This window comes from Eriocheir sinensis, chromosome 12 (genome assembly GCF_024679095.1).
Source record: "Eriocheir sinensis breed Jianghai 21 chromosome 12, ASM2467909v1, whole genome shotgun sequence".
NCBI lineage: Eukaryota > Metazoa > Arthropoda > Malacostraca > Decapoda > Varunidae > Eriocheir > Eriocheir sinensis.
The window spans coordinates 14,947,304-14,974,708 of record NC_066520.1 but is presented as its reverse complement, the minus strand read 5'-3'; the positions used below and the strand labels follow the sequence as shown (position 1 = coordinate 14,974,708).

The 27,405-nt window shown below is 43.5% G+C and overlaps 2 protein-coding genes across 6 annotated transcripts in view; both read right to left on the bottom strand.

The window, feature by feature from the left end:
* The window catches only part of LOC126997470 (lymphocyte antigen 6D-like), a 57,238-nt gene extending 38,202 nt beyond the window's left edge, over positions 1–19,036 (bottom strand). Inside the window, exons 1-2 of the mRNA XM_050858576.1 lie at positions 18,950–19,036; positions 4,723–4,905 (exon numbers count right to left, since the gene is read on the bottom strand). Coding sequence (XP_050714533.1) covers positions 4,723–4,890 — 168 coding nt within the window. The 5' untranslated portion in view covers positions 4,891–4,905; positions 18,950–19,036. The remainder of the gene's footprint in view (positions 1–4,722; positions 4,906–18,949) is intronic.
* Positions 19,037–19,663: 627 nt separating this feature from the next.
* Positions 19,664–26,222, bottom strand: LOC126997469 (uncharacterized). 5 transcript variants are annotated; one of them, XM_050858570.1, is made up of 7 exons: positions 26,174–26,217; positions 25,915–26,036; positions 25,489–25,656; positions 25,285–25,391; positions 24,341–24,475; positions 23,740–23,884; positions 19,664–19,886 (listed from the first exon to the last, which is right to left on the bottom strand). In XM_050858570.1, the coding sequence occupies exons 2-6, from the start codon at positions 26,003–26,005 to the stop codon at positions 23,741–23,743; spliced, it is 645 nt and encodes a 214-aa protein (XP_050714527.1). In that variant the 5' UTR covers positions 26,006–26,036; positions 26,174–26,217; the 3' UTR covers positions 19,664–19,886; position 23,740. The 5 variants fall into 5 exon arrangements, with proteins under 5 accessions (XP_050714527.1, XP_050714530.1, XP_050714526.1 ...); XM_050858573.1 differs by lacking the exon at positions 19,664–19,886 and having other exon boundaries at positions 23,578–23,884; positions 25,915–26,014; positions 26,171–26,222; XM_050858569.1 differs by lacking the exon at positions 19,664–19,886 and having other exon boundaries at positions 23,578–23,884.
* Positions 26,223–27,405: the final 1,183 nt, after the last annotated feature.

Below are 27,405 nucleotides of genomic sequence, written 5' to 3'. Positions count from 1 at the left end.
AGGGCTACAGGCCTTTGCCCGACTTATGTATTAAAGCTAATGTTCTCTTGCAGGTTGCACGACCTCACCATAAGTTAGTCGAGCCGCACAGCTCTCTCGAGTTTCCACATGCCTGCGACGCCGTGAAACATATTGCTGGGCCCGGCAGTAGGAGAGCAGCTAAACGTGGCCAGCTGTCTTCAAGGAGCAGCCTCTGTTGGATGTTGGACCGACCTGAATGGGTTAATCAAGTGACGATACCGCTGACCTCAACCGAGCGTATGTATCTGTTTCAGCGTGAAGAAGACGTATGATACTGTTTGAACGGGTTTGATTATGATATATTTAGACTATGGTGAGATAGATAGATAGAGAGATTGAAAGAGAAAGAGAGAGAGAGAGAGAGAGAGAGAGATTCAGGGAAGGGTAAACGAAAATAACTGCAGGAGGGAAAGGGACACGGGAGCCTCGCGTAAAAAGGAGCAGCGGCACTAACAGAGGCCGGGAGAGGAGGGAAGGAACGAAGGAAGGAAGGAGGAAAAATTAAATAAAGTTTGAGAGTGAAATCTGGTAAAAAAAAAAGTTAAGATGAAAGTAAAAGAACGTAGGAGAGATAGATTTTGGAGAAACTGTTAAATAATAGAGAATGCACTTTGTATGAATGTGTATAGATAGATAGATAGATAGATAAATAGATAAATAGATATACAAATAGATAAACAGATGGATAGATAGATAGATAAATAGATAACACGTAAGGTAATATAGCCACAGACGGTTACACCAACTCAGCGACTCAGCTTATGAGGAGAAGAGGAGAGAGAACAAAGAGGAAAGGGGGAGTGGAGTGGTGAAGATGAGGAGCTCAGCTAAATTTATGCCTGGAAGTAATCTGTCCCCGAGGAGAGGCCGCCCTGGTGAGGAGAGGCGGTGTTGGCACTCACACACCTTCCCTCTGGAGCCTCTGACCCCTCCCACCACGAACAGCTACCCCACGACACACACCATACTGGGCCTTTGAGGGTACCACGCCAACGCCCTAAATTTTGTAGCAATGAATATAAAACATCTCTGAACAGGTATTGGCTCACAGTATACAAATAAAGACAATATTCATGTAAACCAATGAAAAATACTAGCTCAAAATCTTATACAATGTTGATTTATGTTCCTATCGCATTACCCTTTCAAACACTTTACCCTGTCTTTGTGTCGAGCCTCACACACATAGGCCTAATGTCTCCCCGCCCCGACAAAGGCTCTAGAAAGGGAATGGAGCACATACAGCGAAAGGACAAGACAAACAGAGGAAACGCGCGCCATTACTTGTTTTTACTGACTTCTGCGTTTTTCATCTTGGCTTTGGCCCGTAACCTCCACTTTCGGCGGTCTAGACATTGAACCTTTCTATGTATTGTATTTCTTTCTCGAGTCACACAAGTTTTATTTCCTTCTAGGAGAAGATGTCGAACTACAGGATCTTCAACACAATCATCTCAAGGCAAGACATAAAATAAACACACAAACAAATACAAACACACAAACAAACACACGTTTATGCTACCGCCCACCCTGGCACATCATTCCTAGGCTCTTAAAATCTCGTTACACTAAAAGAAGAGATATTGCAGACAAAACTTTAAAGGGGAAGAAATGAAAATATATGTCAGGGATGGCGTAGCATGTTTTCACGATGCGTACACCAACTACTAAGCCCTACTACTATTACTACTACTACTACTACTACTACTACTACTACTACTACTACTACTGCTACTGTTACTACTACAAGAAGAGTGTATCAAGACACCTCTCCACCCTCTCCTTTGGCTACTCTTTACTTTTTGTCTATTATGGGAGCGGTGAGTGGCGGGCTTTTTTTCTACACTCTTTTTGTTGCCCTTGAGCCGTCTCCTTTGTTGTAAAAAGAAAAAAAATGTTACTACTACAACTACTACTACTACTACTACTACTACTACTACTAATTCTACTACTACTACCGCCACCACCACTATCACCAACACGATCAATGGAAAAGTTTACTGCTCCTCTCTCCTCTACCGGCTCGTCGTTATATAAGCTCTACACTTTTTCCTGGACACCGCTATGGCAAGAAAACGGAGATACCATGTTACAATATTATTACAAGCTTAACTACAATGCTTAACGAGGGATTATGTTACTGATGGCTACGGGCTCATCAGCAGTAACCCAGTATTATCAGTCGAGCGCCACCATTCATCACGCCAGCCTCGCCCCGAAACAATAGATGGCTTGAATTGGCTTCCATATACGCGGCTTAGTGGGATTACCTCTCCGATGCCATCTCTCGAAACGCCGGTCAGAGCTACGCAGGAGGGAGAGGAGCAGAGCGTCACTATTCCTAAGCCTCTTCCGTCTTCCTGTTTCCTTTGATCAGTCCTCTACCTCCTTCACTCCCTTCCTTTTTCTTTCATTATTTTTTGACATCCCTCTCTTCTCTCTCTTTCCAGCCTTTCCTATATCTAATTATCGTACTCAGAACATTGTATTTCCTGATTTCTGAGCTATAGGAATCTCTAAAAACATCAATAACTATAACGGTTTTGATAATGACTTTATTTTGATATCGTTATCTGCGCGGGTACGACAGTTTTGGGTCTGGAAACGATAAATGTAAATGTCCTGAGTACGATAATCTGAGGGAGTATCGTGAGGGCCCCGCCGGGCACTACCACAGCGCTCCGTTCCAACCACCGCCGTTTATATAACCAGGATAGCGCCGCATGCATGAAATAAACACACGTGGAAACTTTTTAATCATAGACAGAATTATATTAAAACGCTGGTAGTATTCATTTGTTGTTTCCTGGACACAATAATGAGAAAACCGCTTTATTTATTTTTTTTGTTGGAGGTCTGTCCTTCACTAAATCGTGAGTTTAGTAATATGTGGAGTGGTTTTCGAATATTCAGAAGACCAACACCGGTGAGGGAAATTGAAAGAAAGGGAGAAAGAAAGAAAGAAGGAAAGAGAGTAAGAAAGAAAAACGAAAGGAAGGAAAGAAAGAGAGGAATAAAGAAAGAAAGAAAGGAGCAAAGAAAGAAAGAAGGAAGGAAGGAAGGAAGGAAGGAAAAAGAGAAAAGAAAGAAGAAAAAAGAAAGAAAGAGAGGAGGAAATAGAGAGAGAGAGAGAGAGAGAGAGAGAGAGAGAGAGAGAGAGAGAGAGAGAGAATGAGTGAGTTTCCCGAACTAATTAATATGAATCTCGCTGAGCGCCCGTCCATTCATTCACCGTCACAAAACAGATTTTTTACACTTTTAGTTTCTCCCTTTGCCTGACATTTTCTTTGGTGTTAATGGTTTCCGGGCGAGTCAAATCAAAAGGAAAGAATTAACGCTTTGCTCTTTCGTTTCTGTTTTTTCTCCAATTGCCGACATGCATATTTTCACGCATTGTTTTAGGTATAACTCAAACGCCACGGTAATTGGAGGCATGCTAAAATTTACAATAAAGAAGAAAAGCGATACATCATTCACACAGTACAAAAGCCGAGGCCGTCAGGAACATTAACGAAAGAATGTGTAATAGAGTTTAAAGAGTCTAGCCTGTGAAATACAACCCAGAGCAACAGAATAGGAGACATTTTCCATATTCATCAAAGGCCCCATTTTGATGCTGATATAATAGTCTTTTTTGCGCTCTAGGTAATTTTTCGATATCCTGACGATGCCTAGAACACACACACACACACACAAAAAAAACATTATTGTATCAGCATCAGTTAGAATTTCATGCAACTCTTTTGGTAACATGACGTCTATGAGAAAGTCAGCCAAGCTCTTATTCTATGGTTCTGATAGTATACCAATAAAAAGAGATATTGCTTCACTTATACGGTTGCAAAAGTAACACCAATGGCTCAGTCCCGCACAACATAGGAAGCCTTACCTGAACACAGTAGTGAAACATCTACCGCCAGAGAAAACACCCCATACCGACACACTAAACCTTGACACAGTGACTAAGGTGTTTCATCCTATATCGTCTCCTTCGTAAAGAAACCCCCTAAGTCATTATTTTCTACTTCTCAGGAAATCAGAAAAGAACTGTCATCATCTCATTTGGCTTAAGATTTAGGCAGAAATGAAAAGGCAAATTCCAGAACACTCAAACCCTGAATAACGAAGGCAACTTTACAGAAATGGGCGTCACATGTTGAAAAATTGATGTAAATAAAAACCTGGAAATCGTTGAAAAATTACATAGGCAGTTATTTTATGAAGGTGACGATATTTTGCCTCATGTCAACTATCACTCATCTAGTTAACTCCCTGACACGGTTGTAAAGGCAGACCAGCAACACACACCTCGGGGCCTTATTATGAGAAGGAGGCGTGGAAAGATGAACCGAAAAACCTCTTGGTATATCTTAGTATCATAACTCAAAAATAACGTAGCAGAAAAAGAAAGGTGATAAAAGACAAGTAATAGTAACGTAGTAGTAGTAAAAGTGATGAAAGTAGTAGTAGTAATAGTAGTAGTAGGAGTAGTAGTAGTAGTAGTAGTAGTAGTAGTAGTAAAAGTAGGATAGTGGCAAATAGTAGTAGTAGGAGCAATTAATGATAAAAATAATAATAATAATAATAATAATAATAATGCAGTGACGTTTCTAATACCTACACAAATACACACAATGCCAGCGTCACTTCTGTCCTCCCTCCCTCTCCCTACCCCCGGGACCCCCCCCCCCGTACACTCACCATGCAGTGGGTGTGCTTCGCGTCGCACGTCTGGGACTGGCTCAGCTCGTACTTGATGCAGTTGTTACACTTGTAGCAGCGCAGCGCCCCCGCCCCGCCCGCCGCCGCCGCCACCACCACCACCACGGCCGCCACCCGCCACCACGCCGCCGCCTGCACGCCGCCCATCAGCCCGGCCACCACCTGCAGGGACGAGGGAATGAGGGACGGTGCATAGAGGGGAGGGAGGGAGAGAAAGAAAGGGGGAGGAGGGGATAGAGAAGGGGAGAGGGGGGGGAGTAGCAAGGATAGAGGGAGAGAGGGAGAAAGGGGAGCGGGAGAGGGGGAGAGAGTGGGAGAGGGAGAGAGGGAGAAAGGAAGAGAGTGAGAGAGAGGGAGAAGGGGAGAGAAAAAGACGGAAAGAGAGAGGGAGGGAGAAAGAGGGAGAGGAAAATAGGGAGAGAGAGAGAGAGAGAGAGAGAGAGAGAGAGTAAATGACATCAAGAAACATGAAGAATGAGAAATGTTGTACTTTAAAGGTCCAATTCATTAACAACATGGCTCGAAATTTTCACGACAGTTTTCTTATAGTACATAAACATAAACATGATATATATCTACATAATTTAAGCATATTATTGGCATGGACTCAATGCATCGTAGGGCTTCGGTAGTTATTTCAGGACTTCTTGAATTCTAAATGTTTCTTCGCAACCCAGATCCTGTAGTGGAATAATAATTGTTCCTTTCATTCACGACAGCCCGCGCGTGTAAAATTATTGTGGAAAATATTTAGTCCCAGAGTCTGAAGCAGGTCATATTTCCATTTCATTTTAGTAGTATTTTGTTCACTGTGTGTGTGTGTGTGTGTGTGTGTGTGTGTGTGTGTGTGTGTGTGTGTGTGTGTGTGTATCCAACGCATCTTTGAGGCTTTCAAAACAAAATTAAGCATTATATTATCTTTTGGGTGAGGGGAAACATACACACACACACACACACACCAGAGAGAGAGAGAGAGAGAGAGAGAGAGAGAGAGAGAGAGAGAGAGAGAGAGAGAGAGAGAGAGAGAGAGGAGGCATCGTTCATCATAGTGCAGGGTTATTGTTATGGTGAGGGGGGGCATATCGGAACAAAACACAATGTCATTCAGTGGCAAAACAAAAATGTTATAAAATTCTACTTCATGATGAGTGATGCACATTTTCGCGCGGCCTGATCGATGGGGGACGGAAGCATTTTTCTTCCCGACCACTCGTCATCTGTAACGTCGTTTGTCACGGTGACTTTGCTGATCGAGTTGAAGAATAAACAAATTGTAGTCAAGTTAATGATAAGAAACGACAAATATTACATGAAAGGAGCTTTTGACACATTATAAAGCAATGAGATAACGTTTAGGTTTCAGTTTAGAAGAATAACTTTATATTTTCATCAACGGGAAGGGAATTTGTAACGTGTTTTCATATCTATAAAGTCTGTTAGCATGACAATCAATTTCCAATAACACAAACCGAGAGTCCCAGTCCTTGTCCTTGTGTTTGCTGGCGTGCCGGAGCGAGACACAAACGCTGCACGGCGCTGAGTTATCACGGCCGGACGAACAGTTATGCCTCGGGGCTTCGGTTGTCCCTCGCTGGGCCGTGTAAACGCGTTGCAGCTTTAATCAATTTTAGGGCCGAGTGTCCAAAGAGGGGCAGATTGCACAATAGGGAAGAACCAAACAACGGGAAATAAAGTGAAGGGAAAGAAGAGTGATAGGGAGGACGATTTTAGGGCGGGCGACCAAAGAGGAGCAGACTGCACGATGGAAAGCACAAAACAACAGGAAATAAAGTAAAGGGAAAGAAGAGTGATTGAGTGTGAACCAAACTCATAAGTCCCGTGGGTGGTGTGAACGTGATTAAATGTTTCAAAAGGAAGTTAGAAAGATATATGGATGGGAATGACTGTGTGGGACGACTGCAGATTGTACAAAAGAGAAACACAAAGCAACAGAAAATTAATGAAGGGAAAGGAGAGTCATCGAGTGTGAACCAAAGTCCCGTGGATTGTGCGAACGGGATTATTAAATGTTTCAGAAAGGAAGTTAGAAGGATATATGGATGGGAATGACTATGTGGGATAACTGTCAACTGCACAATAGCGAAAAAAAGAAACAAAAGGATGTAAAGTTAAGGGAAAGAAGAGTGATCGAATCTGGACCAAACTCATAAGGTTGGTGCAAACGTTTTTAAATGTTTCAGAAAGGAAGTTAGAAAGATATATGGATGGGAATGACTGTGTGGGATGACTGTCAACTGCACAATAGCGAAAAAAAGAACGTGATTAAATGTTTCAAAAGGAAGTTAGAAAGATATATGGATGGGAATGACTGTGTGGGACGACTGCAGATTGCACAACAGAGAACCACAAAACAACAGGAAAGAAAGTAAAGGGAGAGAAGAGTGATCGGGTGGAAATAAAGTCCCGTGGGTGCTGAAAACGTTTTTTAATATTTCAAAAAGGAAGTTAGAAAGAAATTTGAATGGGAGTGACTTAGTGTAAGGCGACTGGCTAACCTCGTCTGTCTTTATATGTTCCTGTGTAGCCTTTAGTTAGATTGACCCTCTATGGTAGTGATCGTTCTATTTGAGTCGGTTAATGGTACGACTGGCTAACACCTTCATATTATTGTAGGTACCTGTGTCTCATCAAGTTAGATTGTCCCTCTACCCCAGCGATCGTTTCTTTTGAGTTAGTTGAATGTTCACAAACCTCCATTACCTATCTCCAGGGACATAATTCTGCTTTGTTCTGATTGAGTAAGCGAAAGAAAATATTCCCACCAAGATTTTCGGCGTCATGTTGCAGGGACGTAAAGCAGGAATATTCGTTTTCAGTCAGACGTCGTCCATTAACCATCTCCAAGGACATGATACTTCTTTGTTTTGATCGAAATAAGCAAAAGAAAATATTTCCGCCAAGATTTTTGGCGTCATGTTGCAGGGACGTAAAGCAGGAATATTCGTTTTCAGTCAGACGTCGTCCATTAACCATCTCCAAGGACATGATACTTCTTTGTTCTGATCGAAATAAGCGAAAGAAAATATTTCCGCCAAGATTTTCGGCGTCATGTTGCAGGGACGTCAAGCAGGAATATTCGTTTTCAGTCAGACGTCAACGTTCTCCATCGCTGCTGCAGTTTTCTTTCCCATACACGCCGCGGACCTTTTTTCCAATCAAAACAAATGGTCCTGGACTGCCGTAAGTCAATCTGGACTCAACGCGGGTTCCGGATTGCTCCAAACTTTTGACAAATTTTCAGTCCTATGCTTCACCCTTTCGTTATTTACACTTTAAACTGAATATACGCTTACAAGAATAACATGCCTCAAAGGATAGAGATAAGATGATGCCGAAAGTAATGGGGTAAAATTTCAGCAAACACGTATATTTAGGATAAATGTGATGTGGCGTTATTTTTTATTTATTCCTAATGATCCGTGTTCTCTTCTTCGTGTGATTAGTGAACCTGCGTGTCCACTAACAACTCTTTCTGTCGATTTCCCGTGCCAATGATTTAAGATTCGAATCCCTTCATTTGAAACATTTACTACTGTACCCCAATTTACTTTTATCATCTCGTAATATCCCTCAACTTTGGAAAAAAAAATCCTTATTTATATTTGAAACCAACTTCTGTGCCTGTACGTCCATTTCCTTACTTTTCTTATACACTGTTACACTCTTGTCTCCCCTTTCCCTGGCATGTTGAATCCTCGAACTCCACTCCATTGTTCCCACTCCTCCCGCGTCCTCGCAACACACACACACACACACACACAAGTTCAGGTTAGGCTCCCATCGCGTCCCGGACTCTCAGCACAACCCGAGGTGATAAAACAAGGCGGTGATTACCATAAATCTCGGGCAACACACACGCCCGCCACGACGCAGCGATGTGGGCAAGTTACTGCGGGGAACATCGCTGCCGCTACAACCCACCGCTGACCGTTAGCCGCGAAACCTCCCGCCACTAAACTCGTGCTTCCGTAGTGTTTCCGGAGGATGAAGCTTAACTCAGTCATATTTCTGGGCCACAATGGGCTGCCAGGTGCCGGTGCAAGCGAGGGGGGCGGCGCCGTATCACGAGTAAATTTATCTTAAGACCACCGAGAGCTGAGTTTACCCGGCAGACAGACACAAAAATTATTTCCCCTTAATATACCTCGCTCACTAGAAGAGGCTTTATATACCTCTCTCCCAGACCAACTCCGGTGTTCGAGGGAGACAAATGTGCAGGTGGGCTGTAGCGGAGAGACACCAGGCCAAACAGAACGAGGTGTTACGTTATGCAGACGAGACGAGGCGCTTCGAAGGGATGGACAGCGACAACTATGAACTGGAGGCTGCGGGAAGGAGGGCCACGGACACTAATCACGTACACAGGACAGTATCTCGCCATAAGGAACCCAAGGAGGCCCGAAAGGAAAGCCAAGACACACGCTGAACCCTCTCACGAAAAGGATCAATTAGTGTCCTACAACTTTGGGACGAGTGTGGGAGACAGGACGCAAGGAGGCACCGATAGACCCTTGCATGGACCCTTGGATGGGCCCTCGGATGGACCCTTGGATGGACCCTCAGATGGACCCTTCGGTGGCCAGATTGCTGTGGAAGGACTTTTTTTATATACATGTAGGAAAACTTTACGGAGAAATGGAAAGGATGGAGTCTCTTGGACGAAGGAAATTGGCATGTGATATAAAACGGGAGGAAAAAATTGTCTTTGTTCGAGAAAGAAAGGACGCTCAGCTGGCCTGGAAGACTAGCTGAAAAGAAGTCAAGGAAGTCGAGAGCCAGGAAACAAAGAGAGAGAGAGAGAGAGAGAGAGAGAGAGCATAGTATCTCAACGTGGAGGATCTACATAAGTTTCACCAAGGCATTCAATTGATGTTCGGGTAACGACATTGTCCTGGGGCGGCGGCGGAAAGGCGAAGTGGGAGACAGGAGGAAACAGAGCCCGCGGCACCCCCAGGTCACCCTCCCCCCCTCCCTCACGCCCCTTCCAGATATTGCAGATAGAACAAGGTATACACTCCAAGGAAATATCGCCAATAACGCGTCACGACAAGGCTAAATTTCAGAAGCTGCATTTACACCCAGCCTTGTGTACCCTCGCTGTCACCACCCGTCGCTCGCCTTGTCTCTTCTAACCAGCCGAGTTTTTCCTCTTTCCTCTCTCCCACGATCACTCTTTCCCTCCTTTCTCCTTCTATCACCAACCAGGCTCTATTTTCTTGCTCCGTCCCTCCCTCCGTGCCATTCTCTATTACCTACCACCCAGTCTGTCTTCTGCCCAACCGAGTCTTCCTCTTTCCTGTCTCTCACGATCACTCCCTCCGTCCTCTCTCCCTCTTTCACCAACCAGGGTCTATTTTCTCCCTCCTTCCACCCCTTCCTCCTAACCATCCTCTAATACCTGCCACCCAGCCAGCCAGCGGTCCTTCCTCCCTCCCTCTGCTCCCTATCACCCACCATCTTGCCTGCCTCCGTATATCCTTCATGTCAGCTATTTTCTTGTTGTTTCTTGGCTGCTCGTGTCCACTCTTCCTCCAGGCACTCCCTATCTTTGTTGTTCCTTATTATCTTACTACTGTCCCTCTGCCATAGTCCCCAAACCGCTGCTTAACCCATCTCGTCACCTCATTGCCATCGATTGGACAAGTAAAAGGGCTATTACACCGGGCAAATTTTCCGTGGATCTTCAGTCAAACCATGATTTCCGCTAGCGTGGTTCTCATTTGCTTCTTGTTATTGCTACTGCTGCTGATGGTGAGTAATACCGTCATCCTTCGGTGAAATCTACTCTATCTTTGGAAGATCGTGGACACGTCAGAAAACCACGGAAATATGAAAACCACGCCAGCGGAAATCGTGGTTTGACTGAAGATCCACGGAAAATTCGCCCAGTGTAATTGCCCCTTAAGAAGTGAGTGAGCCGCATACATCAGCACATAACAGCCAGTAACGCGTCACGAAGCTGGTACTCCGTGTGCTGCAATCATTCTTCGCTTCTTTGGCCACGCTAACCCGCCGGGAGCCCAGCACGCTATGACACGGCTGCAGCTTTCAACTTACCGCACAGCCCAGAATCGATTGACACGGAGGTGACACGCACTTCAAAGAAAACACACGCTCCTTTGATGAATGGCTCGTCAATTACAATCGGCTCGGTCGGGGTTTGATGCTTCACGGCTTTGTCCCGAATCACCGAAGCCCTGACAAATATGACCTTCCCGAGTTATGTATTTGTTATATTTTATCATCTTTCCGTACCCCAAACTCAGAACGCTATGTATATCGTAACTCCAGCGCTTTCAATTTAACGTGACATCGAATTTAGGTCCGTGGAAGAAATTAGATAAAGGAAGCGTTGGCAAAAGTTTCGAGATGACCCAAACTATCGTACAGTGCCCGGCAAGACTACAAGTGTCCTCCGCGCTGCCGGAACTCGTTGAATAAGAATCATCGAACCGTTTTGTGTAAATACCCAACTGTCTTGTCAGAAGGAAGGTGCGCTCTCTCTCTCTCTCTCTCTCTCTCTCTCTCTCTCTCTCTCTCTGGAATATTATATGTAGCTAATGCAAATACAATTGAAACTTTGCAATGAAGGTTAGATAAATTATTGGATGGGGAAGGAAGAGGGTGAAGAAATAGTTTGCAAGAGCTGTCATGTGTGGGCGGAGCGACCTATTGCAATCTCTCTCTCTCTCTCTCTCTCTCTCTCTCTCTCTCTCTCTCTCTCTCTCTCTCTCTCTCTCTCTCTCTCCGGAATTAGAAAGCATGATTCCACACACGCCCTTCCCACTCCGCTCTAATCAAGCCAGTCATTTTCAGTCAAGACGCAGCCATTTTTCTTATTTCTTATTTCCTCCCTCTGCCCCCGCCTTCCTCGGTCCTCCCCTTCCCTAACCGCCCTCCCCTTCCCCGCCCTGATTATATTGCGCGGCACGTAATATATTTTATCCCTCCTTGCTTAATGGCCTAATCAAGTTTCGTAATGAACTAATTTGATGTTCGAGTTAATTTAGGTGACAGTTTAGCCACACAGAAGCTGTTGAGAGTATAATGATGTTAGTTTTGTGTTGTTTTGTGGTGGCTGTTGTTGTTGTTGTTGTGGTGGTGGTGGTAGTGGTGGTGGTGGTGGTTACTGTTATTGTCATTATCATCGTTATTCCTATTTTTATTCTTACTTTTAACCTTCTCTTTTTCTCCTTATTGCTATTCCTTTTCTCTCTTTTATTACTACTACTACTTCTACCATCACTACTACTGCTACTACTACTACTACTACTACTACCACAACTACAGCTACTACTACTATCCTCCTCTTCCTCATCATCATCATCATTACCAACACATAGGTAAAATCAGAAGAGCATTTATAGTTTGAAATCAACGAAAATAAAACAGTTGCTCTTCGCTAATAAAGTCAGGTCATTCCCACGCTAAGAGCTTTGCCCAGGAGGCTCTTTAGGCTGGCTGAGGTCATGTCGAGTGGAGGGAAAATTTGGTGCAACCTCCGAAGAAAACAGAAAAATATAGACTGGGAAAGCGTGGGATTAGAAATTTTACCAGGAGAGAGAGAGAGAGAGAGAGAGAGAGAGAGAGAGAGAGACTGACTTAGTAAGGAAGTCATAAAGGGGTTGCGTCTGAGTATAAATAGACAACAAAAACGTTTCTTACATAAGCCGATGACAAAAGGCCCGAAATTTAGACTCGTTTTACGTTATTATAAAATCTGTCCATCTGTATGTGTGAATCAAGCTGCTGTTTTATTTATCTATTTTTCAGTCTATGTATCTATCTGCCTGGCTGTATGTTTGTCTGGATATGTGTATATGTACAAATTTGTATGACTGTTTATCTATCTTTCTATCTATCTATCTACCTATATCTATCTTTCTATCTATCTATGTTTTTTTTTTTTCCAGTATATCTAGATCTATATTTCTCTCACTCTCTCTCACTCTCTTACTCCTTCTCTCTATACATATTATATATATATATATATATATATATATATATATATATATATATATATATATATATATATATATATATATATATATATATATATATATATATATATATATATATCTATATATATATCTATATATATATATATATATATATATACACAAAGAGCACAGTACCCGGCCCTTGCCCGAGGGACCAAACTTTGGGAAGGAAAAATTCTGCACGCGAGTTCCACGTTTCCTTCGAGACAAATTCTGTGTTGGAGCGCCTTAATTTGTGTCCCTTCAGGGGCGGGAGGCGCGCCGCCGCCGGCTGGCTAATAAAGACAAGGCGACGGGAGGAGGGAAGGAACACGGCAGACACACCTGCCGGCGTCAAAAGTGGCTCCTGTACAACAATAAACGTCAATATTCTTCGGTGGGGTAAAAAAGGAAAATGTTAGAATGTTTTGTACCCGTAAATTGAAATATTCTCTCTCTCTCTCTCTCTCTCTCTCTCTCTCTCTCTCTCTCTCTCTCTCTCTCTCTCTCTCTCTCTCTCTCTCTCTCTCTCTCTCTCTCTCTCTCTCTCTCTCTCTCTCTCTCTCTCGTCTTTTAAGGATTTCTGAAAATAATACTCGCCCGCTTTTTTAAACCCGCGTACAGTACATACGTGTTGCCTCCTGTTTTCTGGAAGCTGCTGGACGCCGCGTGCAGAAAAAGAACGTGCTTTCCAAACACAGGAATCAAAAGATTTCGGTCTTTTTTATTATGCTCTGCTGGTGTTTGCCGGACAGGTGTTGACGGGAATATCTTGTGGGTGGGATCAGATGAGTATACCCTTCATAAAAATAAAAAATATATATATATATATATATATATATATATATATATATATATATATATATATATATATATATATATATATATATATATATATATATATATATATATATATATATATATATATATATATATATATATATATATATATATATATATATATATATATATATATATATATATATATATAGGCTTTTCTCAGGCATGGTAGTTCGCTTAGAGCTCCGTTGCAAACTCCCAAAGAAACAAACATTTTCTGGACATTTTTCGGTCATTTATCACGGCGCGGCGGCAGCTTGCAGGGCTCATCAGTCACGCGTAAGGCCGACACGGAGCCAATATATGGCCTGATGATAAAGAAAAAAGCAATATACAGCCGCCCGCTCCATACGCGCTGGAATATTTTGATTTGACGGCGGGCCACAGAAACGGCATCGTGTACCTTCATGTTTTATGGAGACCGGTGGAGCGATATTAGGGCTGCTGATGACGATGGTGGATATAGTACTGACAATGCTTCTACTACTACTACTACTACTACTGCTACTACTACTTATAATGATAATAACAGTAATAATAGAGGGGCAGTGATTAGCAGACTCTTTTTTCTCTCTCTCAATTATTCCTTTGCCATTGAGTTGCTTCCTTGGCTGTAGAAAAATAATGATAATAATGATAAGTACTATGAATTTGACAGCCAAGTGATGAATGATACTATATTGAGGATAATGATAATGCCGTTTACCACACACTGATGTTAATTATTGTACCGATGGTAATAAATATTAAAGGTGCCAATTAAACATCATCATCGGTGTTATGAGCTTTATAAATCTACGGTATTATGCAAGACGAGGGAAGGGATGGTCCAAACTAAAGATGAGAAAGCCATCAGTGGAAACGCTAACCCGTGCACTGGGACACGCTACCGCCCATCTCGCAACACTCGCTGGTCTCCTTGTGGCGGCCTCCTTACAGTACAGGGTCATTGTTAGCTCTCTGGGATTGTTTGCTGGTGATAAAGATGATTTAAATGTCTCTAAAGCCATCTCTAAACGAATTTGACACTCCACTCTGACAGTTTAGCTTTCTTCTTTACGATAATAGCGATTAGCGGGACTTTTGTGTGTGTGTGTGTGTGTGTGTGTGTGTGTGTGTGTGTGTGTGTGTGTGTTCCCTAAAGCTGCTTCCTATAATGTAAAAAAAAAAAAATCCAGCTGTGCAGTGTATGGTTTCAAAAAGGAGAAGATTCAAACGTTATTATAAGGTGATTCACACTTTTTTATTTCCTTTCCTCAAGACTGGAAATATATCTGGCTCAGACGAAGAAATGAAAAAAATAAAAAAAAGGCTCTCAAAAAAATCGGCGTACCATCCAATACTGTAGAGGCCCCTGAGAGCTGAGCGGCTTATCTGGCAGCCACAGTAACTGGAAGCCATCCTTCACCGGGACAACAGAAAATGGAATTCCTAAATCTACACGGATCCCTCTGGTGAAGTTTGGAGACGGTGAAACCCAAGATATGAAGAGGCTGCGAAAGAGCTCCTGAGAACGGATTATTCACCGATTTCCCTCCCCATTAGTCAATTATATTTTACTAAACTCCTTAAACTTTAGGGATATTGAGTCTAGTTTCGCAGGTGAAGGGATCAAGTATGTCATTTACCTCACTGCTGGGAGTAAAATATGATAGGAGAGACTGAAGAGCTGCTTTAGGGCTTCACATAAACCCACAAGGAAGGTTAGGACAAAGAAGGGATAGACAAAGTGAAGATTAAGAAAAGGGAGTGATTTTAGTGATATGTGAAACCCTTTCCATGACGTGTGTTGGTGATGAGTCTCTCTCCAGAACAAACAAACAAACACTGAACATCAGACTGGCAACTCGTATATGGGAAAGATTTCTCGCACACAAGGTCGGAACACATTTTTTTTCTAGCGTAAAGGGGTTAACGCTCACTCCAGCTCGACGGAAGACATAGACCCATATGGAAGGTTAAGACAATGAAGGGATAGAGAAAGTGAAGATTAAGAAGAGGGAGTGATTTTAGTGATTGTGAAACCCTTCCGTGACGTGTGTTAATGATGAGTCTCTCTCCAGAACAAACAAACAAACACAGTGGACATCAGACTGGCAACTCGTATATGGGAAAGATTTCTCGCACACAAGGATAGAACACATTTTTTTTATAGCGTAAAGGGGTTGACGCTCACTCCAGCTCGACGGAATGCAAATATAAAACATAAAGACGGAGGGTGAAGACAGCAGATGCCTGGAATAGCATCACCCTCGCAGACAAAGAAGAAAGAATGCCAGAAGTGAAGGGGGAAGACACCAAACAGGAGTCGCCGGCAAAGACACGCCGCTGACGCCTCCCACCCACCCTTCCGTCCCCCCCACCACCCCGGGACACAAGGATATCAATTTTATTTCTGTTTTATGGCTATTATTACGGCCTCTCTCTCTCTCTCTCTCTCTCTCTCTCTCTCTCTCTCTCTCTCTCTCTCTCTCTCTGATTCGGATATAAACAGAAGCAAAACCATACAAATAAACAAACAAACCAATATAGGAGAGAGAGAGAGAGAGAGAGAGAGAGAGAGAGAGAGAGAGAGATGAAAGCACCAAACTCCCTCCCACCCTCTCTCCCTCCCTCTCCAGCCAGCCTGCACCCTCGCTTCTCGTTGCTTGCAGGTCGAGGTCCACGGGAGGGTATCGGTATCGCGTTGGCCCAGACCTGCAGAGTGCGAGAGGGTCGGATCCTTTAATGCTGGGCCGTCACCACCACCTACCTCCCGCCCCAACGCTACCAACCCCATGCCTGAGGACGGGGCGGCGATGACAGCAGGCACGTATGAGGAGGCAGGAAACAAGGGGGTGGTGGCGAGGCTGCCGCTGGATATTGCGTGTCACAAAGAAGCAGTAGCAGAAGAAAGGAGGGAAAAAGAATAAGTGAATGTCTCCTCTGGTATAATGAAAATTGCAATGTCGATGCGAGTGAGACAGTTTGAGAAAGGGGGTCGAAAGAAAGGATGGGGGGAAGGATATAAAATGAGTGTGTGAGAGAGAATTCCTTTACGCGGAAAATAAGAGAAAGGAGAGATTAATGCTGTACTACTGAGGCCGTTGTGAGGACGGTAACAAAAGGAGGTTCCTGCAGCCTTTGTCCTCCCCGCCCTCCTTCCTTTAGTCTATTATCAACAGTGCCCTCGCCTGAACAATTACACACACACACACACACACACACACACACACACACACGCATCACAAGAGATAACTTCACTCCCATTTTGCCGAACGACCCAAATCTTTAATCCATTAGACGGAAACAACGGCAATTACGGTGATAACAGACGTCACTTGCGGGAATTATGTGAGTCATTATTTAGAACAGGCACAATGATTTCCACGCGTGAGATCACCTGTAATGTGTGTGCGTGTGTGTGTGTTGGGAGCGTGCGTTTAGCTTTCATTTGTTTGTTTTTGTGTGTGTTGACGTTTCTTTTGCTTCAGTGTGTGTGCACGAAACTTTGAAGGGAAGGGAATGGCGTGTCTCTGTGCGTGTGTTCCCCGGCGCTCCAAACTATGTCGGTAGGTTGTTCGGCGCTTAGAGTTGTTAGCGACGCAACGACTTGACAGCTATAGAGGAAGTTCGCTCGGTAACAGTTCCCAACACTTGTAATCGTAGTGGTAGTTAGTAGTAGCAATGGTAGTCGTGGTGGTAGTAGTAGCAGTAGTAGTAGTAGTAGTAGTAGTGGTAGTAGCAGTAGTAGCAGTAGTAGTAGTAGTAGTAGTAACATCATCATTAACTGTAACAACAATGCTAATGATAATAAGGACATAGTGAAAGGAAATATAAGTGAAGGACAAAAAAGAAGACATCCCCTCCCTACACACACACACACACACACACACACAACAACAACAACCCTGCTCTACCTGCCTTTAAATTCCCTTGCACTACCTATCTACCACCACCATTCACAGCCACCACCCACACGCCTGGTCTCGCCGCCCCTAATGCCCGCCGCTTCCGTACCGTCCACCGCACACACGCATTAGGTATCGGCTTATCGACGAGATGCTCTCAAGTGTGCCCCGAGTCATCCCAGTAACTCACGGCAAGGTGGCACGGAGCCTTATTAACAATGGTGGAGCGAGAGTCATGTGGCACTAGCGGAATGCTATTATAGACACACACACTACTGAGATGTTGGTATGAGTATGTGTGTGTGTGTGTGTGTGTGTGTGTGTGTGTGTGTGTGCACTTGACTGTATAGGGAAGATTCCGAAGACTAAATAAATAAATAAATAAATCCTGCAATGAGGGAAAAAAAATGCAGCCTAAAAAAACTCCTGTATATATGTATTTATTTATGTATGCATGTGTGTGTGTGTGTGTGTGTGTGTGTGTGTGTGTGTGTGTGTTTTCCAATGTAGAGAGTGGTTTCTACGTAATAATTAATGCTGCAACACGAGGTAACTCTCTCAGTACGTCCGTTTCTTTAGTTTCGCTTTTCTTGGAATTGGGAATACTCTCTCTCTCTCTCTCTCTCTTTTCAGGACATAAAAATAGAGGGCAAAAATAAAGAGGAAAAAATAGAAGAAAAGAATTACCGGTACAGCTTAATGTAGCCGATGCACGACCTCACTATTCCTGCTTCTTTATATTCCTTTCTATACCTCGAGTCGCTCTTCCTCTCTCAGCGAAAAAGGAAAAATGGTGGAAAAAAAGGATTATCGCTGAGTGGTCGTGCTGATTCTGCCGTCAATAGAAGAGAGAGAAAAAGGAAAAACACGAATCAAAAATAATATAGATTACATCTTAGACCCTGATACACACACACACACACACACACACACACACACACACAGAGAGGAACGTAAACTCTTATATACTGTGTTACTTCTAAAATTGTGATCAAATAATATCCCTAAAAATCTTATGGTGTGTGTGTGTGTGTGTGTGTGTGGAGGGGGAAAAAGTGATGGGATGAGGGTAGGTGCGAGGGGGTTAGTGGGGTGAAGGGGTGAGACAATCGGGAGATCGCGGGGTCGTCAGCGTATTCCGATATTAATGAGCTGCTTCACCTCGACACGGACGCGGGGTCGGAGTCGGAAGTTTCAAGAGATAAAAAAAAAATCCCCGGCTGATGTAGTACCTTTAGAGTTCGGTCCCTCGCGACGTTCTGAATGTCGCTCGATACTATACGAATGGCGGATAAAACTGACAAAAGCGAACACTTTGGGTGCTCAAGAGAGTGTGACCCGCACCGAGACAAAACTACTCCAAGAAAACTGAAGGACTTCGATATGTCTTCCTCTGGTGCTGCCTTTCGTTAGGGAGGGCCGCGCCGCCACACCAGTTCACCAAAGTAGCTTAATACAAGGCTGGGTGTTACTGACCAGTTGTTTTTTATGGTGCGTCGCGAGCTCTTACACACACCACCTCACTGGTTGAAGGCCTGCCGCCTACTGAACTGTTTTGGGTTGGCTTTGCCCCCGTTTGGCGTTTCCATTCCTCTCAACTCCCCTCCCCCCTTCTCTCTCCCTCCCACTCCCTCCCTCTCCTTCCTTCTCCTTCGTTTCCATTCCTTTCCAGTCTCCCTTCCTCTTCCTCGTTTCCATTCCTCTCTCTTCCTCCCCCTCCTTCCCAACCGCTGGAAATGTCTCTCCTCGGCCTTTCTCCCTTCCTCCCCTCCGAAAATGTTCCTTTCTCTCTGGTTTTCTTCAAATCTTTTTTTTTTTACCTTTTTTCTGGCTATGGGCGCTGAGAAATGGAGCGAGTCAGAGAGGACGGGAGGGGAAGGGAAGGAGGAAGGAGAGACTGGGAAGAGGAGGAGGAGGAAGAGGATTTGGAGGAGGAAGAGGAGGAAGGTGAGGTGCGTACAGAGTAAATCGAGGACGAAATTAAGTCTCCTTCGTCTGAGTTTTACGATAACGCCAAGAAATTATGACACGGAAGAGAATTGTGGTGCTGAGGCTGACGCGCTCCCGGTATCGTTTCCCACCACAAGGCAACGCTCGGGAATGTATGTTTGGGGGGAATGGGGAGGGAGAGGAAGGGGGAAATGGGGGAAGAGTTACTGTGGGTGAGAACCGGGTAGAAAAAGACCAAGAAAAAAACAATATCTATCGGTTATTTAGCACTTTTAAATTACAAACAAAGTCATTTTCTTATGTGGCGTATAACAATGATGAGTATAATACTGATTACTACTACAACTACTGCTGCTGGGGAGGCGCTGGCTTAGTGGTTTGCATGCCGGCTCGGCGTTCAGGAGGACCAGCGTTCGCGTCCCGCCCGCCGCTCAAGCAAGGATTTTTCAGTCCTTAAGACCACCTGTCAGAAAAGAGGATCAAAGATGAGATCCGAGGGACAGCATGAGCCAAGGAAGATGGCGTCACTTTAAACACTTGCCTGCGCTATAACAGGCTTGGGCCCACCATCAGGTCCTACCAAGAAAGGCTACCGGCGCCATATGCAGTGCTTATAAAAAAAGAAAAAAAATACTACTACTTATAATAATACTAATACTCATAATAATAACACAATTACTACTACTACTACTATTACTGCTGCTGCTGCTGCTTGTACTTCTACTACTAATACTAATACTACTACTAATAATAATAATTTATACTTATAGTACTACTACTACCACTACTATTACTACTACTACTACTACTACTACTAATAATAATAATAATAATAATAATAATAATAATAATAATAATAATAATAATAATAATAATAATAATAATAATAATAATAATAATAATAATAATAATAATAATAATAATAATAATAATAATAATGTGTGTAAATTATTACATACACACACACACACACACACACAACACACACACACACACACACACACACACACACACACACACACAGTAGGACTCCAGAAGGTAGTTATTCGAAGTTGGAATCCGCCAATAAAGAAATAAAGTATTTTAATCTTCCCCCAAAAGTTGAGTCTGCAACACTGAAGTTTGTATTGCGAGTTTACATCTTCCCGAACGTGTTACGGCGGCCCTAAACTCTAACACAATTTTGTCATAATCTAAAATTGAAAAGAGAGAAAAAAAGTATATATAAACGCTAACATTTCTTTCCTCTATACAGACTCCGGCCATTTTATAAAATCTCTGTTTACGAACCCACGTGAGAACATGAAGTGCATCTCATTCAAAGGTCATTCCTGTATCAACTGAAAACACTACCATCATTTTTCTTTCGTTTTGTCATCAGCTTTCAAACGCCAGCAACGCAATACCGGGAATTCTCTTGCTCCTCTACCCTTCCTTCTGCTCCCTGCTCCTCTCCGGTACTCCCCCCCACCACCACCACCACTACTTTCCCCTTCCCGATGCGCAGCGTGTTGAGAGAGAGAGGTTTTCGTCTCAGTTACATCTTTTCTTCATCGATGAGTTTTGCTTTTCATTTCTTAACTCAAATACACTGATACTTATCTGCGTATTTGAAGAGAAGACAAAGATATGCTAAAGTGGGAAACATATACTGAGCTGCATGCGCGTTACGTCGGCGCTTATCTCCGTCTCTTTGATCCTGCGCTGGATAGGAACTCATAACCCGGGACAGAGGGTCGATGTGACATTCAGGTTATCGCAGTTTATTTTCCGCAGGTACCCACTTATTGGTCAATGCGAGATTAAATTTGACTATCCGTAGGAGTAGATCAACCTCTATAGGTATGAACTGTACGTAACTAATGAGGCAAAAGACTTGTTGCTTTGTGCCTACGAAGCAAAAGGTTTATTTGAAGTGGATCAGCAAAAGGAAAAGCAGACGATGAGATAAGATGATGTTGTTTCCTCTGAGTCGTCCTTTTCAGTCAAGATAAATGTGTTTCAACAGCAACTAAGATAAGAGAAAACAGAGTTCGTTGCCAACGTAAATTTCCAACTGCAGTAAGAGTTTTCCAATAATATAAGTTTGGTTAATTAACACTGGCAACTTGTGTTACTTTAAAACGTTACTACCTTTCTACGCCCACTGCATCACACAGCTAATAAAAAAAAAGAGCACGAGTTGTTAGTCAGGCACTTGAAATCATGGAAAATAAAGGAACTCGAGGAGGGAGGCCAAGGAAGGGTGAGGGCGCCAGGGCGTGCCGGCCCAAACTGGCTAATGCTGAGTGTTATGGAGGAGCCCTATCTGTTACTGGCAGCTTGGCTATGAGCCCCGGCAGGGAGATGTGTGAAACTGGAACGGAAAGGAAGGAGGGAGCCAGGGAGGAAGAGAACTTTGGAGATGGGTGGAGGATAAAGGGGAGGACACCATATAACGATAACTACAGAAGAGTGACATTGATTTCGTTTCCTTAATAGTCATCTGGGTTCCTTGGACTGTCTGTCGCTCCCTGGGCGTCCTGACATGTCAAGGATGAACGGCGTGCATTGATCCGCATTCCACACTGTCCCTTGCCTCTCATAACATCAACGTCCGAATCATCGCATGTATTTACGTATATATATATATATATATATATATATATATATATATATATATATATATATATATATATATATATATATATATATATATATATATATATATATATATATATATATATATATATATATATTTATATATATATATATATATATATATATATATATATATATATATATATATATATATATATATATACACACATACATACATATATATATGACCCAACCAATAACTTAAGGTAAGACGTGACCTCACTCATCAGTCGTCTCTGTCGCCTTTCATTTTGAAAACACTGTTGCTGTCTGAGCTACATCACTGCTATCATCAGTGTTAGCGATATCCAGAAAAAAAAAATACAAATTGCGGGGCAGTGCTGGAAATGTCTAGTTTCTGTATTGATTTCGAAAGAGCAGTGTAAGACACTTCGCTACCCAGATCAGATTATTCCTTCAGCATCTTGTCCTGTAATATTTATAGTTTTAGCAGCGTGTTGCGAGCTATTTTTATTATGCTGTATTGTCCTGTTTTGCCTTTATTATTCAAAGAAGTCGTCAAATAGTGTTACCAGCACACCCACATTACTGCACCGCAACATGTCAGCAGCCACGGCGGCACTGCTTGAGCACAGGCTTGCCACGGTGACTCTCTGACTGCGGCACTCCGGAACCCTTTGACCCACACAGCTCGTCATCAAAGCTCAGGAAAACGCGGTCGATGTAATACGCCGACGATGACACGACGACAGATAATGATAACAATACAAATTAAATATCCACAGTTCTTTTAAAGAGACCATATATATATATATATATATATATATATATATATATATATATATATATATATATATATATATATATATATATATATATATATATATATATATATATATATATATATATATTTATTTATACATACCCGGCTCCATCCTGGACGACGGGCACGCAGCCATCGGTGCTTCGCTCGCCTGTTTGGCGATGCTTTAAATGTTCATTTCGTAACACCAATGTTTGGTACTTTGCCCTAATGATCCATAGTTGTGATAATGTATGGAAAGGTAAGCAGAAAAATCCAGTAATATATTATTACATATTTGCACCTACATATGCATCCATGCAGCGACTGGTTACAAAGGCACAGAACTCGATGGATATGACATAACACTGAGAGCGAGGCAGCAAAGTGTTATTCATGCCTGCGTGTTCGTGCATTTGTTGCCTCGTGAGTGTTACCGTGTAGCTTCACAAGCTATGTTTATCAAATTATAAGTGTCACGAGGAGTGACTGAGCCGCATAAAAGTTGAAGTTTCCCGCCGTCCAGAAACGACCCGATTCCCTTCTGGCCCAGCTAAGCGAACAGATCGTCAGATCGTGGTGTCCGAGTGTGCATTGTTAAAAGAGTCAGTCCTCAGACAAGTGAGTATTCACGTTAGAATATATCCATAACAGACCATAAGCATAGTAAACAGTGTATGTCAGCTGTAATTAAGTTGGGTTAGCGTGCTATTGTGTCACCAACGCTTTGTAGGGAGTAAAAAAAATTAACTCAACACCCAATGTCCATTTAACTGCCACCATAATCTCCCTCTCCGCCCTTTGGCCTGGTCGCCATGCCACAATCAGCTGGCAAAACTAACATAACATTTATTTAAAAAAAACAAGACACCTAGACCAAACAGGAATCAATGTCGCTAAATATGCCATTCACCTCAGTGTTTTTTGCACTTCTTTCCTTTGCACTTCTTGTCGCCATCATCGCCATCCTCCTCGAGGCCGAAAGTTGGAAGTGAGGAGACGGACGGCGGCATCTGCTGTATACACGTGTTCCTGACGCACTTCAAGTACTCCTCCACCTGCGGGCACGAAAGAGAAAGAGAACAGTCAAGTTTTGCCAGGAAATAATACTCTATATATGTTTAGCAGAAAGAACATTCCCACAAGGAGAAAAGACCGTGTATGTAGGGAAGGATTAACCCCAGAAAAGAAGAAGAAAACATAGGAGGCTGGTAAAGCGTATATGAGGGTGAAAAGTACACAGTCATATGAGTGTGGTGAACTGAAAGCCAACAGAGAAGCGAAAGTGGAAAACTGTGAGGCGCACAGTGAGGTGAAGGCCAACAGGAAGGGTTGGGGGGATAGGGAGTGCATGGCTAAGTGTTCAGTAACATGAACGTCTTGTGAACTAAACACAGCAGGAGGTGAGTGACAAAGTGTGCGATAACATGAGAACGCAGACTTCGTGACGATTCACAGTGGCATGAGCACAGTAAATTGAAGACCAACAGAATGAGGTGGAGGTAAGTACATACCTTGGCGGGGGGAGGCTCAGGGCAAGCGGAGAGAGCAGCCGCCACGTTGTCAATAATGGTGGGGTGGGTGTAGACTCCCCGCGCCGTGAGCTTGTTGATCATGGCCTGACGCGCGATGGTGCCGTCCGGGGCGACCTGTAATGGCCAACACTAACACAGTCCACACAGCCACACGGTCACACCTCACCTCAGCATCTACCTCGCTGGCCAAGATGTCGCTCCCCTACGCGTGATCTCAAACCGGTAAATACTGTGTTCTGCGTACGATGACCTGGCAGCAGTGGCTATACGTATTTTCATATTATTGTTCTGTTGTTTATTCAATGTTCTGTTTAGTTTTTGGTTATAAGGATTCTTTACGAAATACAATTATAACATTACCTTCTACTAGTTAGGAAACGTACTGAATCCTGGATCGGCTACGGTGATGTTAGATGCGCCTATTGTGGCGTTTTTTGGACCATTCAGATAGTTTGACAATCAGTGATAAACTCTACAACCGGGATAGTTTCAGCATACTTTCCTTTGTTATCTGCATGATTTAATTGCCATCCAATCCAGCTTGTAATAGTCAACACTAAAATCCGTCCGTGCATCCACACACCATAGTTATGCTCCCCCCCCCACCCCCCCTCCACACACACACACACACACACACACACACACTACTGCTGCCTCCTCATGTCCTTTTATACGAATATTATATGATTTTGAAACTTATTCGGGGAGGCACACATGTCCATTTTTTATTCTTTCTGGAGCTGAGGAAGGAGTTATTTTCATAGATATTTATGCATTGCGTCATTTGGTGAATTAATTTATTCATTGAAATCTTTCTCTATGAATGTGTATGTATGTGTTCATAAATGGCATAAAGAACGGCTCGCCCCCTTCCCTCTCCTCACCAATCCTTACAAAAGAATGCAGCGAGAAGGAACACTTACCAGACCGCTCGCCTTGTACACGCACAGGTGGAGCTGCGCCGAGAGGGCACTGTCGTTGGTGATGCGGTCCACGATGGTTTCCGGCTTGCCCTCCGCGAAGGCCGGCCCTGCAACAAACCACAGGCACAATCATTACAACTGAAAACCCTCCCTCCAAGGCGAGAGGCCGTGTAATTCGATGGAAAGGAATAACACGAAACTTACCAATCTTGCCAACGACCTGCATCTTAGGGATTCCAAGAGTCGTGGCGCAGTCCAAGACCGGCTTGACGTGTCCGCCCTTGCCCTTGACCAGTTCCTTCACCAGCTTGCACTTGCTGGTCCTCGCCATGCACTCACCGGGCCCTAGCGCACCGCACGCCGGGTCCGCGCCTGCAACAAAATGAACGACACCACAACCTTCTGTACGAGTCACATCACACTGAGGGTGGCTTCAAGTTACATAAGTTTGCCCTCTCCTGTGAATATAACTGCACTGCAATTCAAGCGTTGACCTCCCCCGAGAGAGAGAGAGAGAGAGAGAGAGAGAGAGAGAGAGAGAGAGAGAGAGAGAGAGAGAAACAGTCACGGCACATATTCATCAGTTTGCGTGAGTGTACTCGTAGTGTGCAGTAGAAGCAACGTACGTACCTGGCATGGCGAGGCAGCTGGCGACGCTCGCTGACCACACCGCCAGCACCACCACCACCTTGGCGGCGCCCCAGCCTCCCACTCGTAACATTGCCGTCTCCTGACCGCAAAGAAACCACTGGCCGACTCTCAGTAAATGAATAAATAAATAAATGAATGAATAAATTAAGTACATATGCTACGAGGAGGATGCTCAGTTTTCAAGCAATGATGAAGCAATGAGGCAAAGCCATTATAGCACCATTACAAGACTCACCTGGGCGGCAGTGTTTTCACTCAATCGCTCGTGGTCTTACTGAGGCGCGCGGCGCGGCCTCCACACCTCTTTTATACCTCCTGTGATATGCTGCAGTTTACAACAGATGTATTTTTGGAAATATTATTGATCGCAGTTCCACTGTCGATTGTATGTTACTGATGCAAAACATTCACATCAACTACATATCACATTGGCACCAAAAACTTGACACATCATTTCCCATATTTATGTAATTTCAGCACATTACACGCACAAAACACTTGCATGTTACTGCACAACATGCGGGGAGTGGTACCTCCATAGAGCTTGAAACATTTTATCAGTAGGCTATTACAAGAACACAGACTGAAAAGAGTATCGAAAGGGCGACCTGCTACCCGCTGAGATAAACCTACACATTATATAGATTAGACACGTGAGGGGAAGTTAAAGGTGGATCTATACCCGTTAAGCATACCACATTCCCTCGTGAGTTCTTCAACTAGCGTTAATTAAGAAAACCATGAACTGTGTGGTCAGCAAATATAGTGCTGAATGTTGGCCTGAGCGTTTGCACCACCACCAGCTCGTCACATTTTCAACCCCCGTCAAATAATCAAAAATCACCCACTAATCACTTTCAACTGCGACTTCGCACAAGGAAAGCAACAGGTGATGGCAAGACCCGACTAAACGTGAGAAAATGATCAGCCCCCCCAAAAATAATACGGGATTTACCTCAAATATTCCTTGATTGGATTCCTTTACACTTTTCACGGAACTTATCGTTCACAATTATAACTATTGGTAACTGTTATAGCTATTAGAAAATCAAACAAAAAGAGGATAGTAATTGTGGCTGGACACCAGAGAATGACGTCGAGTTTCACCCTTATGCTCCCATCACAAAGGCGGCTTATGGCTTTCGCTGCGTGACCTAGGTAATCCTCGCCGTCACCTATTGTCTCATGCACTTCCCAGCGGCCTCGCTCTCACCATTGTTCTGTCCCTGTGTTAGTCCTCAGCAGCAGCAGCTTACAACAAGCCGCTGAAGTGACTGGCGACGTGCCCTGGGGCGGGTGTTCGGGATTAAAATTAATAAGAGCGAGGGTGAAGACTTCGATATCGGTTTATGGTATATGTTTATTTTACGTTTATGGAGGTCCAAAGTGTACCCTGATTTGCATGTATCTCTTTAGCCCTTGAATATGTGGAAGGTAAGCATTGACGCACCATAAAACAAAAGATCCAAT